This window comes from Heteronotia binoei, chromosome 5, assembly GCF_032191835.1.
Source record: "Heteronotia binoei isolate CCM8104 ecotype False Entrance Well chromosome 5, APGP_CSIRO_Hbin_v1, whole genome shotgun sequence".
NCBI lineage: Eukaryota > Metazoa > Chordata > Lepidosauria > Squamata > Gekkonidae > Heteronotia > Heteronotia binoei.
Genome location: NC_083227.1, coordinates 149,422,785 through 149,440,140, shown reverse-complemented (window position 1 = coordinate 149,440,140; position 17,356 = coordinate 149,422,785). Strand labels below are relative to the sequence as shown.

At 42.8% G+C, this 17,356-nt stretch overlaps 1 protein-coding gene across 2 annotated transcripts; it reads left to right on the top strand.

Moving 5' to 3' along the window:
* The first annotated feature begins 1,128 nt into the window (after window positions 1-1,128).
* Window positions 1,129-15,556, top strand: ATP6V0E1 (ATPase H+ transporting V0 subunit e1). Of its 2 annotated transcripts, none has more exons than XM_060240579.1 (4): window positions 1,129-1,303; window positions 3,440-3,487; window positions 12,341-12,455; window positions 15,186-15,556. In XM_060240579.1, the coding sequence occupies exons 1-3, from the start codon at window positions 1,200-1,202 to the stop codon at window positions 12,432-12,434; spliced, it is 246 nt and encodes an 81-aa protein (XP_060096562.1). In that variant the 5' UTR covers window positions 1,129-1,199; the 3' UTR covers window positions 12,435-12,455; window positions 15,186-15,556. The 2 variants fall into 2 exon arrangements, with proteins under 2 accessions (XP_060096562.1, XP_060096563.1); XM_060240580.1 differs by having other exon boundaries at window positions 1,138-1,303; window positions 12,341-12,451.
* Window positions 15,557-17,356: the final 1,800 nt, after the last annotated feature.

Sequence of the window (17,356 nt, the reverse complement as noted above, 5' to 3'; positions counted from 1 at the left end):
AATATGCAAAAGAGTGCCTGCTGGACTTTCTCTTCACAAAAAGCCCTGATTAAATGAATTCCTGTGGGTGAAGAGTTTGATGGGAGGCTGTGTGCAAGAAAAGCCCTCCCCCGCCCCGTAAAAGAGAACTCTCATCCAGAAGTCACTGATGATGCATTGAACTGGTTTTTTTTATAGATTCGGGCGGGTAGCCTGTTAATCTGAAGTAAGAGAACAAAATCTGAGGCTTAATGCCACCTTTAAGACCAAAATTTATAATACCCAGAATAAAACTTGGTTGGTTTTAAAGGTGCCGCTCGCCTCAAACTTTTGTTCTATTGCTTCAGACCAAACATGGCTGTCCTCTTGTATCTGTCTTAATGGAGGGAACCTTCCGTAGTTAGAGGCAATAACTCTGAATACTCATTTATTTATTTATTTATTTTATTCGATTTATATCCCGCCCTACCCGCTCAGAGCGGCTTACAACATAAAAACCAACAGAATCCATTTAAATACATTCATGATAGATTAATAATTATAATTATACAATACTATATATATATATATATATATATATATATATATACACACAATATATAAAATACATACAAACACATAAAACTTACTACAATATGTACTATGCTAACCTTCCTTATGTTAGGAGGTTAAGAGGAAGGTCTTGTCCTCTGTGCTTTCTTTACCGGACCTCCAGGCAGCTGGTGTGAAATGGGCTGTTGGAGGGAAAGGCCTATGGATTTGCCCTTATATAAGGCATATTTACCAGCGGGTCCTAAGAGTACGCTCCATTCTTTCCAATGGAATTCGGAGCGCAGGCAGACATCCCACCCACCGAAGCCCCGCTCAAGAGAGAAAGTGCCAATACGGGAAACCGCTTGTTGGAAAAAGGACATCTATTTGCACAAATGCAACAAAACAAGCGCCCAGGACGTGCAGTTGCTCCGCGTTCCGTAACAACTCTCAAGGTACGAAGTATCCTGTCGCATCGCTAATAAAACAGCACGCATGCGCACCCGCCCCGGGTTCTAGCTCCGCCTCGAATTTGCTCACCGTCGAAAGGGGATTGGAGGAAGGCTGCCCACCTGCCTCCGCTGCGGGGACGGCGATTGGGTAAGCTTTCGAGGGGGCGTGGCTCGCAGGGCGGAATAGGAGTCGGCCATTGTAGTGGCTGCAGCTGGCCTAGTAAGAAGGACGCAGATATGGCGTACGGGGGCCTTGCGGTGCCTATCATCGTCATGAGCGTTTTCTGGGGGGTGGTCGGTGGCGTCCTCCCGTGGTTCGTGCCTAAAGGGCCTAATCGAGGGTAAGTGACGGGAGGAGAAGCGGTGGCGGCAAGGAAGGAAGGGAAGGAGGGATGCGTCTCCACAAGGAAGGGCCTGGTTGCCCGCAGTGGGAACTGTCGATAGCTCCGCTTTGTTTTGCTGCCTCGTAGGATTCGTTGGTCTCCGTCGTTTGGGTTTGAAAAAACCATTGAGAACGACCTGAAACGATGTTTTTGCATAACTTGCTGCCCACCCCCCCCCCCCTTCGTAGTCTAGCTGTGAGTCTCCCTTATTTTGGGGTTTGTTGATTCCGTTTAATCTGTAGTTCCTCATTCGGAATTCTCCTTTCTTACGGCAACGCGAGGTTCTCTTTTTTCTCACCCTCGTCCGGGTTCTAGGTAGCTCTTACCGCTCTGCGTGAAGAATGTTAGCTCAAAGCCGTCGTGCTTGGAGTTGTCCTGGGAGTAGAATTTGCGTGTGTGGTGTGCATTGCAGATAGCTAGAATACGCACTGCGTGCTCGTTGCGTGCATTCTGTTTCAGGTGGGCATCTGTTGGGTAGGGTATCTGATGAAGTGTCTTTTTTTTTTCCGAGTAGAAGTACTTAAGATACTCTTGTGGTCTAGCTCGGTAAGATGTGATGGAAGATAGCCGTGTCACAGTCTTGTGATAACTTCTGTTTCCTGACGGGCTCAGTGTGTAACTTTTTCCTTCTAATCAGGAGGCCGTTCGATGGGTAACTCCCAGTGAAACTGTCTGATAACTGGATTCTCCACTGTGCCTTAGTAGTATTATTTGTGGCTTTCTGTGTGAAAACGTTCCATCTAGATCACTCTTTATAGTGTCACCCTCACTGTGACATCCATTTGCATTCTGGCGATTTTAATCCTGGTGCTAAACATTCACATGACTACCAGCAGTGTCTTTTCTCACCTTCATGTTCTAACTGTACAGGACCTCCTTGCATTGTTGAATACCAGAAATCACTTGATATAACCTAAAATGAATGGTTTTAAGTATTATTTGTCTTCTTTGTATAAGATCTAGTAGCCTTGTTCCTCAATATTTTGTATAAAATAGTTATCTTCAAAACTATGGTGCTTGATCATTTGTCTTGAATCTTTCAAACGCTGGGAAAGCTAAGTGCACCATTAAAATATGTCAGAATCCTTATAAGAGTTAATTACTATTCAGTACACCATATTTAAGTATTATACCAAGAGATATCAACTTTAAAAACTAGGACAGTATACCATTTATGTTTCAAACAGGGCTTGATTTGTAGCAGTAATCTTTAAATTAACTTAGAACTGAATAAACCGTTGTTTATTTGCTTTGCCCTGACCTGGATGGACACCACTGCCGCCTGTACAGTTTATAAGTTATTTTTTTTCCTGGCTTACAGATAGTAAATTGGGTAATAGTGTAGTAGCTTTGAAATTCAGTTGTGTTAACCAGTGAGAAAGAACATCAGAATTATTTTCCAAGGCAACTGAATTCTGTGGCCTTTATAAATTAAGTGTTCTTGTGTGATCTTATTCTGAGCAATTTATTCTCTTCTAGCCCAGGAAAAACAAGGTGTTAATACTCTGACCTGACTCTTGTTCTGGCTTTGGAGAGTTCATCAAGTATGGCTAATTTACGTTTCTCAAGCCTGTTTCTGCAGCTCATAGGTGGTGGTACTACTACTTCCTCCTCCTCCAAGAGGGAAAAGGTGATTCTACAGTTAGTGTCTTCTCAGCCAAAGTACCACATGCCCCATTTCAGTGGTATGATCATGGGCTATATGAAGTTGTAGGAGTAGTTGCAGGTATTGCTTAAGAAACTGTAGTTGTGAGTTCTGTTTTTTTCAAACACAGTATTGTAGTGCCCAAGAAAGTGTTGTGAACCCTGACAGTCTGTCCCATGAGTTCACTTCAGGCCAACTGTTTCTCAGCTTCAGTCTCTTACCTCAAACATGGAGATAATACTCACCAACCTTACCTATTGGTTGTTAGGATTACTGAGAATGTATTTGAGCATGCTGAAATGATAAGTAAATTCTGTTTAACATTTATATTGGATCATCCTCAATCTGTACCTGATAGAGGTTAAGAAATGGTCTTGTGTGCTGTCCAGTGCTAGTATGTAAACGTTTCTTCAGTTTTGTCACCACTTTCTCCTTGCTTTCTCCTGTAGTGTTATCAACACAATGCTGGTGACCTGTTCTGTTTGCTGCTACCTCTTGTAAGTATCAACATTTCTCCTTTCATTTGAGTCATGGCCAGATTTGTGATGTTACCAGACTAGAGTGGTTTGAGCGTATACTTGGGGGAAATCCTCCGTACTTAGACCTAATGCCATAATTGATGGGAATAACACGTGAATCTTTAAGGATTCTTAGCCTGCAGCTTCTTCTGATACTCTTGCTTCTAATAGTCATTGGGTTGTATCTCACAGCTTATCAGCAAAAAGTGCTGACAGCTGCTGGTCTTTTCAGTTTCCCCCTCCCTCAGAAGTCCACATGGGTCAAGAGGCTGCACTATATGTGGGGGGGAGGGCAGAATTGCTCCCTCTTGCCTCTTCCATGAGCAAGACTCCACTGATAAGACAGAAATTAGAGAACAGTTTTATCCCTTCTCCACACCCACTGCAAGCCTCTGGATCTGCATGGTTTCATGTGGTTCGTGCAGCCCTGGGAACCACAGGGTCAGAAAGGCTGCTTGGGGGAGGGAAAGCTGAAAAGATCTGTACTTGACCCAGCCATTTGTCCCTAGATTGCTTCTGACTGCTTCAGGTTTTTCTATTAAGGGTTTATTTCAGAAACCTTCATGTGTTTGTCCGTCATGATGCAGTAATTGACATCTGTGGATCTGTCTAATATTTTGTCGTGTTAAGAACTTTGTAACTGATGCATGTATTTTTATTTGGCTGCACTGTCTAACTTTCAAAATTCCCTAAATAGAGAATTTCTAGGAAATGGGTTGCAGTCATTTAAGGTCCTGTACTCCTACTTTAGACCTGAATCTTTCAATGTATTGCGTGTGCTTGTGGATTATTATTATATGACATCTAACAATAAATTCTAAAAATATAGCAAGACTTCTGGCTCAGGTTTGCCAGCCTCAGGCTTCTCTAGGTTGTTAAAGAAACTTGCTCAGTCAGATTAAACTTTATTTTATTGTTGCAAGGCACAAAACTTAATTGTGTACCTAATTTTCAACATGAACCTATCAGTAAATACTTAAATCTGGAGACTGGGGCCATGAACAGTCAAGTCAGGTCTTCGTAAAAAACCTAAAAGCCCCAGGTTTATAGAAAAATCTGAAATCTTCAGGAAAAAATGATTGGGGTAAAATCTCCCATGATTATAAAAGAGCATGTGTAGGCTTAAGAAACTATTGCTCTCATTGGCCCCTCATTGTGGAGAGGGGGATATAGGAAAAATGAAGTGCTACCCCCCCTCAAATACTTGTGAGTACCCACAGTGCAACTTGGCCCCCAACAGCTGGCATCATATGAACATATATGAAGCTGCCTTATACTGAATCAGACCCTTGGTCCATCAAAGTCAGTATTGTCTTCTCAGACTGGCAGCGGCTCTCCAGGGTCTCAAGCTGAGGTTTTTCACACCTATTTGCCTGGACCCTTTTTTTGGAGATGCCAGGGATTGAACCTGGGACCTTCTGCTTCCCAAGCAGATACTCTACCACTGAGCCACCGTCCCTCCATCATGCATCTGGGGCAGAGTTTTCACTGCCAGGGGGAGGAAGCAGGAAAAAGGGGAGAGGTTATAGAGATTTTCAGGGAAGGGAAATAGAGGGGGAGCAGGAAATAAGATTCTGGTGAATTCTCTGCTTGTATTGCCGATTTGCCTTCATTGTTGCCTATATGAACTTTAGTTTTGAGCATAGTTAATAGTTTACAGTTAATACGTTCAAACAAGATCTGGTTTGCCATAGTCTGGATTAGCCTAGGTCAGGCAGGGGCCTCTGTTTTGGCTTTGTGTTGGGGCAACCGAGTTTTATGCAAGTACATCTTGCTTGTTTATGGTTCAACACACCAGGTCCTTATTGTGACCCGGATGACTTTTAAAATTTGCTAAACTAAGATGTCTTTGCTGCATTTATTTAAAGCACCGATTTATGTACGTAAACAGCTGTTCTGCTTCTTGTTGGATATTTTTCTTCCGCTATCCAGTAGTGAGACTAGTCTTTTGTCCTCTCAAATGCCTTGCTTTTAAAAGTCCTAGTAAATAAGCAGCAAGTGATCTGTAGGGCTGAGGAGACATGTGTTGGTAAGGAGGAGTTGTGGTGGCATGAGAATAAGGAAGAGTACTGAGGTACACCAACCCTGAGACCCTGCTTGTGGAAGGCTTCCTGTGACTATAAAACCATAATATGGACTAGCTGCAGTGGAGGAGACGCAGGGGTGGCCAACGGTAGGTCTCCAGATGGTTTTTTTTTTGCCTACAACTCCCATCAGCCCCAGCCATTGGCTATGCTGGCTGGGGCTGATGGGAGTTGTAGGCAAAAAAACATCTGGAGAGCTACCATTAGCCACCCCAGGAGGAGAGGATGTTGTGACAGCCCAGCTGTGCATTCAGTCATACTGTTAGAGCTAAGTGCATCATGAACGAGGCTTTGTGTTGAAAACGCTCAGAGCAAATCAGTGCTCTTAGTACAGAGTGATGACTGTGGCTTGGATCCAGGCTGGCACTTCCACAGGTATCCGGGTTTTTGCCCAAGGGGCATGATTTTCTTGCTTCCCCTGGGAGCCTAAAACCCTGTCCCTGGATCCAAGTCTGCACCCTGAAGTATAGGCAGAATCATATAAGATGATGAAGAAGAAGATATTGGATTTATATCCCGCCCTCCACTTCGAAGAGTCTCAGAGCGGCTCACAATCTCCTTTCCCTTCCTCCCCCACAACAGACACCCTGTGAGGTGGGTGGGGCTGGCGAGGGCTCTCACAGCAGCTGCCCTTTCAAGGACAACCTCTGCCAGAGTTATGGCTGACCCAAGGCCATGCTAGCAGGTGAAAGTGGAGAAGTGGGGAATCAAACCCGGTTCTTCCAGATAAGAGTTCGCACACTTAACCACTACACCAAACTGGCACATAGAATATATGTGGCCTTTGCTTGGTTCTAGTTGAGAGCACTGCAAGGTCCCCTCCAGTGAGTATGCCACTTAATGAGATGAGGATGTGGGGTGCATTTTCAGGTCAGCTGACCTGTAGGCTTAAGTACCCAAAGACTAAATACTATGCTGCACTTCTTCAGTAGTATCTATGTGTGTAAATCACATCAGTTTCTATATCTGACATGGCTAGATAGTTCCATCTGTAACTAAAATATCACTGCTGCATAAAGACTGTTGGCCTAGATGTTTTAATTCTATCATAAGCTAATTCTTGGTCATGAATTAGCTCTAGGGCAGGCATGTTGATTATGCTGTTTAAATTTGCCTGCAGCAGATAATGCTAGCAGACTGACAACTCTCAATATAGGAGTGAATCTTCTTGAAAGCTTCTAAATATCTTGGCTCTTTTGACTCTGGCTGTTCATAAAAAAATGGTGAAACGATTTGTGGAAGCAGCGGCAATAGCATGGCACATCTTTTGGTGAATTGGGGTTAGTAGTCAAAGTTCAAGAGCTCCACAGTAGTTCTCTCACCTGCTCTTCAGAGTTAAATATCTCCTCTTTCACTTGATTCAGCCACATATTTCATAGGAAGAACCACAGTGGCGTGTGGTAGGGAAATCTAATTTGTTCCTGTACAGATTCTGCGTAATAGACATCTGCTGAGTGTTTTGTCTTTCTGTTTAGATGAGTAAATGCTAGTCTTGTAAAATATATTTAGAATGCAGTCGTAAACGGTATGATTCCACAAGTGTGTCGATACGACTGGGTTTAATAATAAGCCTTTCGTCTTGATCCAAATAATCTTGCTGGTTGGAAATACGGTGTCCAAACAGCAATGAGTAGTTTAAATAGCATTGTTAATTCTGGACATAGTGCAAACACAGGTTTTGTATTCTGAATATGATTTAGTTGGTGGTGGTGCTGTTATATAGCCAGCTATAGCCACACTATAAATTGTGGGCAGGGGAGGGGTTTGAAACTTTTTCCGCAGCAGTTGAGGAGAAATCACAAGTTTGTGGTTGTTTCCTCATTGATCTGTTATTGGTTTTCAGAGCCTCAGCCTCACAAGGAAGTTAATAATTCAGAATGTGGGTGCTAACTATTAATAGCATTGCATACTTTCTTTACTAATATTCCAACAAGATCAGTTTCAGTAGCTACTATGTACTGAAACATACCCATGGCATGAAATACACTTCTAGCTGTATTTACCACAGTTCTTGGTCTGAAATGTAAGGACAATGTTGAAAGGCCTAGGAGCACATTGGTGCAAGGAACTCTTCACAGACACATAAGTCAATTATTCTCCTGGCTGTTTCTGAACATTTATTTGTTCAGAAAGCTAATAGTCTGTCATTCAAAAAGTGATTGAGTCAGAACCTGAAAGAATCTGTTTAATTACCTGGACATCTTAGAAGTTATATGTGTTGAATATTAGCAACTAGAAGAATGATGAGAAGAATGCTGGCAGATGCCGTGGTAAATCTGCCTAAAAACTGCAGGAAGAAAGATGACAGCTGATTGCCTGAAACTGTCCTGTGCTTGCCACCCAAAGCACCCATTTATGGCTTAGGGGCGCATGTGTCCTTCATCTGCTAAGTGTTCAGATGACAGGGCTAGTAGAGGAGGTAGTTCTGATTTATGCTGGGAGTAGTCTTACTTTAATGCAATGATACTCAGAGTTTCAGGGTGCCACATTTGGCTCTTTGACATGCCATTTGAGGCTTTTCTGAGCACATTTCCTCATGACTCCTACCCCAGGTTTCAGGAAGAAGAAGAAGATATTGGATTTATATCCCGCCCTCCACTCCGAAGAGTCTCAGAGCGGCTCACAATCTCCTTTCCCTTCCTCCCCCACAACAGACACCCTGTGAGGTGGGTGGGGCTGGAGAGGGCTCTCACAGCAGCTGCCCTTTCAAGGACAACCTCTGCCAGAGCTATGGCTGACCCAAGGCCATTCCAGCAGGTGCAAGTGGAGGAGTGGGGAATCAAACCTGGTTCTCCCAGATAAGAGTCCGCACACTTAACCACTACACCAAACTGGCTCTCTCAGGACAGTTTCTTTAGAAACTGATTAATTTCATCATTACTACGGGCCCAAGATAACACTTTTAAAAAATTTTTAAATACAACTTGCCTGTGACAGTTGTATCAAGACTGAGCTGGATTAGCGTATTCGGTTGAATAAAGAGATTACATGGGGAATATCACTATTGAATGCTTGTGCATAAAACAAAACTTCCATTAGTAGGGTAAAACAGTCCTAGATATTTGGAGGTGATTTGGTAATTAAAAGGACAACCCAACATAACTCAGTGTTGTATTTGGGGTGGTGCCCAGGGGTCCCATAATTAAGTAGTTCCCTTGCTAATGAAAATGGTAAATGTGGTTCTCCATGATCTGTAGAACATGCACCAGTGACTTTGTGTGTCTGGGGACTAAAGGAACATCATAACCTGCCCTTGAACAACAAAATATTAACAGTGAGACTTCACTGGAGAGCGTCAATGTAGGAAGTGATTGATCATTTTCTTATAGCAGGTGTATGTTTATATTGCTGTATGATAGACTGTTGGATTCAAATCCATTAACACCTTAGAGAACAGCAGGAGTTTCAGGGTATACATTTTTGAGAGTCAGAGTGCCCTTTGTCATGTTGATAGGCAATTTACTGTTTAGGTAAACTAAAATCTCAGGTTCTTTATAAGACCTAATCACAGATGAACTATTTAGGTAACTTGTAGTGCAATCCTAAGCAATGTTACCACAGTCCAAGCTCATTGAAATCAATGGGTTTAGACTGAAGTAACTTTTCTTGGGATAGCACTGCTAATACTGTATTGCAAGAAGGTACCAAAGGGCCATCCATAAGTCATGCAACATCATCACCCCCAATTCTATAGCTTTTCTAATTCTTAAAAAAAAAAAATTATGTTGCATACTCACATATCTCCCATAGAAACCTTGAATGTTATACATAATACACTTGAGTGCTTGTAACAGGCTTGGGACTGTTGATCTTTGCCTTCTTCCCTTGTAAATTCAGTTGTGCTATGTAATGCAACCAAATCTCCTGGATGTTGCTTATTACAGTAAAGCCTGTCAGCCAGTACAAGAACCACTGGAAAACATGGCCAATGGCTGGGGCTGATGGGAGTTGTAGGCAAAAAACATCTGGAGAGCTACCGTTGGCCACCCCTGGTCTATAAGTGCCAGGTCCTGTCCAAGCAATTGTGATGACGCCCTTTGGCTTATGGGAAGATGAAAAGCTATTCATTATTACTGTCTAGTCTGGGTACCCAAATACAGCAGTTGAGCTCCAAGCATCGGTTTAAATATGTACATTCCCCTTAGAAATGCTTCTAGGATTAGATGCCCCAAATACAGTAACTGGGCTCAAAGCATGAGTTTAAATATGTGTAGAGATCATTTCCAAGGGAAATGCTACTGGGATTAAAAAAGGTGCCACCCAGCACCAGTTGTTGAAAAAATTAGTTTTATACTGAGAGTTCTAGAAGCTATTACACATTTGTTCTTGCTTTTGTTAGCAAACGTTTCTTATCAGAAATTTAAAAAGCAACAGAAAAATCTGACCAGTAAAATCTAAAGAGGACTAATCCCGTATCTCCTGTCTGTGACTGCTGTAGCTGGCTGTTTAGCTGACCTGTGTTTCATTCTCTGCTCCAAGCATTCAGATTTGTGTGGAATTTTCCATGACTGCCTAAGCATTCTGCATTTGTAGCAGCTCCCATTGCAGAGCTGCTGGCTCTTTCTCCTTCCAAAGCATTCTAGAAATAGCAGTTAGATATGCCTGTGTGTTTACAAAATGTTTTGTATAGTGAGCCTTTAGCTTAGCTGTAACTCTACAATTTTAAAGGGATCCTTAAGATTCCTCTTGTATTTTCAGTTGTTAACTAAATGCATTATACAAATGTTTCCTTTATCTGTTCCCCATGCGCGCGCGCACACTCCACACAGTGTGTCTTTTTCTAGCGATAAGTTGCAGTTCAGTGGTAGCACTTCTGCTTTGGATGTGGAAGGTCTAAGCACATGCCTGGTATCTCCAGTTAAAATGACTTGGTGACAGACCTTTACCTGAGACTATAGGAAGCCAGTATCAGACAGACTGACCTTGATAGATCAGTGGTCTGACTCAGTTTATTGTATACACAGGTTAGCAGATTTTTTGTACTAGGGTATGTACATGTTCTTGAGAAAAATCTTGAGAGTCCCTTGGACTGCAAGAATATCAAATCAGTCAGTTCTAAGGGAAATCAACCCAGACTGTTCCCTGAAAGGTCAGATGCTGAAGCTCAAATACTTTGGCCACTAAATGGGAAGGGAGCACTCACTGGAGAAGATCCTGATGCTGGGAAAGACAGAAGGCAAAAGAATCATCATAGAGTTGGAAGGGACCTCTAGTCCAACCCCCTGCACAATGCAAGAAACTCACAAACACCTCCCCCCTAAATTCACAGGATCTTCATTGCTGTCAGATGGGCATCTAGCCTCTGTTTAAAAATCTCCAAGAAAGGAGAGCCCACCACCCGAGGAAGCCTGTTCCACTGAGGAATCGCTCTAATGGTCAGGAAGTTCTTCTTAATGTTGAGCCAGAAACTCTTTTGATTTAATTTCAACCCATTGGTTCTGGTCCTACCTTCCGGGGCCACAGAAAATAATTCCACACCATCCTGTATATGACAGCCCTTCAAGTCCTGGAAGATGGTGATCATATCACCTCTCCAGGCTAAACATGCCCAGCTCCTTCAACCTTTCCTCATAGGACTTGGTCTCCAGATCCCTCACCATCTTCGTCGCCCTCCTCTGGACTCGTTCTAGCTTGTCTTTAGCCTTCTTAAAATGTGGTGCCCAAAACTGAACACAATACTCCAGGTGAGGTCTTTCCAGAGCAGAGTAAAGCAATACCATCACATCACGTGATCCGGATACTATAGTTCTGTTGCTAGAGCCCAAAATTGCATTTGCCTTTTTAGCCACCGCATCACACTGTTGACTCATGTTCAGCGTATGATCCACTAAGACCCCTAGATCCTTTTCACACATACTACTGCTAAGACAAGTCTCCCCCCTCCTATAACCATGCATTGGATTTTTTCTACCTAAATGCAGAACTTTACATTTATCCCCATTAAAAAAGGGGGGACAGCAAATGATGAGATGGCTGGACAGTGTTACTGATGTAACAAACAGGAATTTGAGCAGACAGGAATTTGATGGAAGACAGGAGGGCCTGGCATGACTTGGTCCATGGGGTCGCAAAGAGTTGGACTCGGCTGTGTGACTGAACAACAACAAATGTACACATGTAGTCAGGACATTTAAACCTTTTGTGTATGAACTGATAAATGGTGATGTGTGAGATAGGTAAAAGACAGGTCCTTCCCCCCCCCCCCCCCCCACAGTGAATCTCTTTGGTGCTAAGGTATAAAACCACTCATGTAGATTAGAAATGTTACATGCTAAAATCTGTACATTTATACATCCACAAAGCAAGACACCATAAGCTAAAGACAGCAGAAGCTAAAACTAGAACAGCATGAATTATGGTTGTAGTGAATAAGACTACAAAGGTATGTATTGTGTTCCTATGGTTGCCTTTTTGAAGAGTTATGTTAGAAGAAATGTTGGCCTTGGATTTCACCACGTGCCCCAGAACATTTTTTTTTTAAGTTAAATGGAGGTTCCACAGTTAGACTGAAACATGAAAATCTTCTGAAATGAAATGAGGCAATTTTTAGATCCACTGTGCTTCGCACTTGGAGAGATATACAGAAAGGTCTAAGCACATGTGCTGCTTGTGGAAATTTAATTTTGAAAGCATTTTGTTTGGACAGTAAGCTTTATTTAGTTGTAATCATTCTGTCTCTCTTCTTGCAATATCTTGTAGAATCCTAGCTGTGAATCTATTCCCTGAACAGTGTGTTTTTGTCTTGTAGTTGGCTGATTGCAATCCTGGCTCAGCTCAACCCCCTATTTGGACCACAGCTAAAAAGTGACGTGATCTGGTATCTTAACCTTCACTGGCATTGACGATATCCACTTCTACAGTGGGTAAATATTCTTGACTTCTGAGAACTTTTTAATCACGTACCATGTATTGGCATTTTGAGTTTAAGATGTCTGATTCACAAGAGGAAACCAAATCCATTTTTGTTGCAGAAGACTGCAAAAATAAAACCTGTGCGAACCGAATTGTTTTATAGACTGCTTTGATGGGCTTGGTATAAGTGATCAACTAATTTTAAGCATGTTCAAAGAATTTGTAAAGTTGTGATAACTGGCTGAGAGAACATGAGAATAGGTCTGCAAGAGAAGGGAGATAAGGATCAATGGCCAGTGTTAGAAATTAATACTAATTGCAAGCACACTTACATCTTTTCAGTTAGCGTTTTTCAAATATAATCACTTTTAATCACAAGGATTCTGCTTAAGATGCATTATTATATCATTCTGTATCCACGAGTACAGCCCCTATAATAGATTTTTCAGAGCCTCTAAGAGTCCATCACAGCCCTGTGGAGCAGAGTGGTAAGCTGCAGTATTGCAGTTCAAGCTCTGCTCATGATCTGAGTTTGACCAATAAAATCTAAAGCGGAAGTTGGGTTCAGGTAGCCAGCTCAAGGTTGACTCAGCCTTCCATCCTTCCAAGATTGGTAAAATGAGTGCCCAGCTTGCTGGGGGTAAAGTGTAGATGACTGGGGAAGGCAATGGCAAACCACCCTGTTAAAAAGTCTGCCGTGAAAATGTCGTGATGCGGCATCACTCCAGAGTCAGAAACGACCTTGCACAGGGGACTACCTTTACCTTTAAGAGTTCATGGTCCTAATACTAACCTCTTCTTATAAATCATCTGTCCCGTCTTCACTTAAGAACAGACATTCTAGTTACAGGTTGTTATACAAGCCTACTAATAACATGGTCCCTTTTCTTGAAGGGGCTGTTGATGAGCTCTGCGCTTCAAATTAGCATAGGAAAACTGTGATGTGTGGGCTGAGATAATTGAAGTATAGGGCTTACCACAAGTGCAAAAACCGGCAGCCTTCTGTCTAGAAAAATAGCTGTCTGCTTCCTTGAAGTAAGTTGCAATTATTTCTAAGCAAGAAGACCGCAATATCCATCTAGGTGCTGTCATGCTCTTTCCTGAAGTTAAAGCAAGCATATCACATAAATTAATGCTATGGTTTATAGTGCCTGTGTTTCTTAGTGGACAAGACAGGTGTGCAAATAAAGCACCTTGTACAAGAAATGCACTGAATAAGAATGTATACTATTTCAGCTCTAGCATAGTCTCTGGATGCTGCTGGATGGGAAGCATGTTGCAAATAAGGCATCAGGGAAATCTCAGTATGTTGGGCTCAAAATTGAGACGCTTGTATAAATGCAAACAATTACAACAGTGGCCAGTGTTAGTAATCTGATTTCTGTAATGATGGTCAGAAATTCAAAAAGCCTGTGCCTGCCTCATGTTGTAGATCTGATTTCCCTTAACTACCCTGCCTTTTTAAAAAGGTGAATCACCTTTATATAATGACTTATATGGTAAAACTGTCTTCTGTTAAGGGCCCTAGTTTTTGAGATGTAGGTGTATTTGGTGCTAGTTTGATGTAGTGGTTAAGTGTGCGGACTCTTATCTGGGAGAACCAGGTTTGATTCCCCACTCCTCCACTTGCACCTGCTGGCATGGCCTTGGGTCAGCCATAGCTCTGGCAGAGGTTGGCCTTGAAAGAGCCCTCTCAAGCCCCACCCACCTCACAGGGTGTCTGTTGTGGGGGGAGAAGATATAGGACAGGGGTGGCCAACGGTAGCTCTCCAGCTATTGGCCATGCTGGCTGGAGCTGATGGGAGTTGTAGGCAAAAAAAAATCTGGAGAGCCACCATTGGCCACCCCTGATATAGGAGATTGTAAGCCGCTCTGAGTCTGATTCAGAGAGAAGGGCAGGGTATAAATCTGCAATTCTTCTTCTTTAAGAATGAAAGGCAGAAGTGGTTCTGCATTTGCTGTGGTGAGGCTTCAAGGGCAACAAAGCAATGACCCTACCTTAATTTTTTGCAGTGCTTCCTGCCAGATAACAAACTTGACTTGTAAGTGGAAGGGCTGGCATGTCTTCGATAGACCAGGAGACTAGAACTTAACTTGGGGAGACAGTATCTTAGCAGTCTTAGTTGAAAGTGATACTCTGGTACTAGATGTTCAGTTTCCACTTTCTACTCAGTTCTGGGAAAGGAAAGGTCCCCTGTGCAAGCACCAGTCGTTTCCGACTCTGGGGTGACGTTGCTTTCACGTTTTCATGGCAGACTTTTTACGGGGCGGTTTGCCACTGCCTTCCCCAGTCATCTACACTTTCCCGCAGCAAGCTGGGTACTCATTTTACCGACCTCGGAGGGATGGAAGGCTGACTCAACCTTGGGCTGGCTACCTGAATCCAGCTTCCGCCGGAATCGAACTCAGGTCGTGAGCAGAGAGTTCAGACCACAGTACTGCTGCTTTACCACTCTGCGCCACTCTGACTTTGCTGTAAAAATGCCGGTGGACTCTGGTTGCCTGTTTTGAATGAATTTATAACAGCATTATCACTCTATGATGGGGATTCAGGGAGAAGTGTTGAAAGCAAGCATCCTGCCTAAATCAATTAGATCTACTGGGCTTGTTAATATAAAACTTTTATCTAGAAGAGCTAAGATGCCCTGCACGTACAGCCCCCGCCATCCATCTAACTAGAAGCGATAGCTAAATAGTTGGATTTCCTGTGGAAAAAAACTAAACTGCTTTTTACTTTGCAGGCTATGAATTTGTAGCACTCCAATGATCCAGTGGTGCCTTTAATCACCGAATCATCCAAGACTACTTTGATGCCTTATGACTTGATCTGTTACCAAAAAAAAGAACCGCTTAAAACATTTCCTGTGTTTTTTACGCTGCTGAAAGTGCCTGTCAAATACCACATACCTCTTCAGTATACTTTTGTACATCGTTATGAAATGTCCCATCTTTTTTTCCCTTCCTGCATGAGGGCAACTGGAATGGAGCACTGTCTCACTCCAGATGTTTGCCTTCCAATCTTGAGACTCTTTATTGTATCTTTAAAAATATACATGGTTGCTTATTGGAGATTGTATCTCAAATCTGGAATAAATTTTTTTTCTTAATGTCATCTGGCTTTCTTTAATATTTTATAAATAGTCTGTAAACTTAAATAGCTATTGTTTGGAAAGGGTACATATCCTTGTAGAATTACACAGGCTTGCCCACTGGAGTGGTGCAATGAAATCCTGAAGTTACATTCCAAGTAGGGATGGACAGTTATGATTGGTTCAGCTGGGAAAAGGTGGAGTCCAGATATCAATTTTTACCATTTGGCCAAGCTATCAAGAAAGAAACCCTTACTTACAGGTGTTTCTTTTGGCAGGCTAAGCTCCTTTAATCATTACTTTTGGAGTGATGAGTCAAGAGTTGGCTTGGAGGGAAACTTTGAGCCTGCACCAAAACTTCTGGTTGATTCAAGGAAGGACCTGTCAGGTTGGCAAGGAAGTCCATAATTATGTTAGCCTGGATTGCAGTTCTGTATCAGGATGCTGGACTTGGACCCATTCCCAGGAAGGGGAATATAGAGGCTATAAGTAAAAATTAGGTAGCAATTTACTTTTTCTGTTTTTCTAAGCATTCTGCCTTAGATTCTACTCATTTACAGATTATTCCTTTATTTTTATTCACTTACAAATTGTTTCCAAGTATCTGTGCTTTCTAGGATATATTTTTAATGAGGTCCCCTTACATCCAGAGTCGTGAGTTCTGCAGACTGCTTGAAAAAGAATTTTAGCTATGTTTTATCTAATTCTGCTGATGATCTAGACCAGGGGTGGGGAACCTTTTTTCTGCCAAGGGCCATATGGATATTTATAACATCATTCGCAGGCTGTAAAAAATTATCACCTTAAAAAAAAGTGCTCCGCCAACGATTCAAGCTGGCAAAAACTAATCAGGCTGGCAAAATTAATACAAATAATTGTTTTTTCTATCTGAAGTCATGTGGGGAGAACCTCATCTGGCACGCGCACACACATCCGGCCTGCTGCCCTAGGCAAATACATAGGTCCAGAGTTTTTCTGTAGAAAAAGCCCAGCAGGAACTCAGTAGCATATTAGGTCACACACTCATTAGCCTATTAGGCCACACTATCTGGGATAATCAAGTGCAAACTGAACTGTAGCAGTAACTTTTCCAGGCCCTGCAATTGTGGCCTGCCAGCCAGGCCCCAGGGAGGCTGCCACACAGTACATCTGGGCCCTGTGATTCCTGCCTGGCCCTGGGGAAGCTGCTGCACAGCGCAGCTGGGCCCCATGATCCTTGCTAGCCAGCCCCAGAGACGCTGCCACATGGCTCAGTTCAGCCCAGCAATCCCCGAAGGCCACATCAAGTGACCTCGAGGGCCGCATACGGCCCTTGGGACAAAGGTTCCCCACCTCTGATCTAGACAGAGCTGGTGTTGAAGGACACCACTAGCAAGGGGGCGCAAACACTAATAGGAAGATGCCCACACATTTTTTTCATGTAAAGGACACATGCACACAGATTTGTGGTTTGCAGAGGGGGCCAAGATCAAAATAATTCATTTTGCTCCTGACAGCTTATACTGATGAACCCAAACCATGAGGGGAAGCAGGTCCTTATTCTCCAGGGAAATAGCAAGGAAAAGTTTTAAACAATGGATCTCTTTGGTTCTCAACCAGCTTGCAAGGTTGAACCCTGAGAGGCAGAACAGAGTGGGAGCAGCTGGGGGATACTGACTGTGAAATAGGTTTGTGACACCTATAGTTCATTTATTATTCTAATTCAACGCAGAAGTTCATTGGCCTCTTAGCTGGGTGCTGTCCCTTTGAAATTTTGCCCCACTCTGCTTGATGCCTACTCTGTTATGATGTCCAGCATCTCTTCAATTAGTTATATTTTAGTG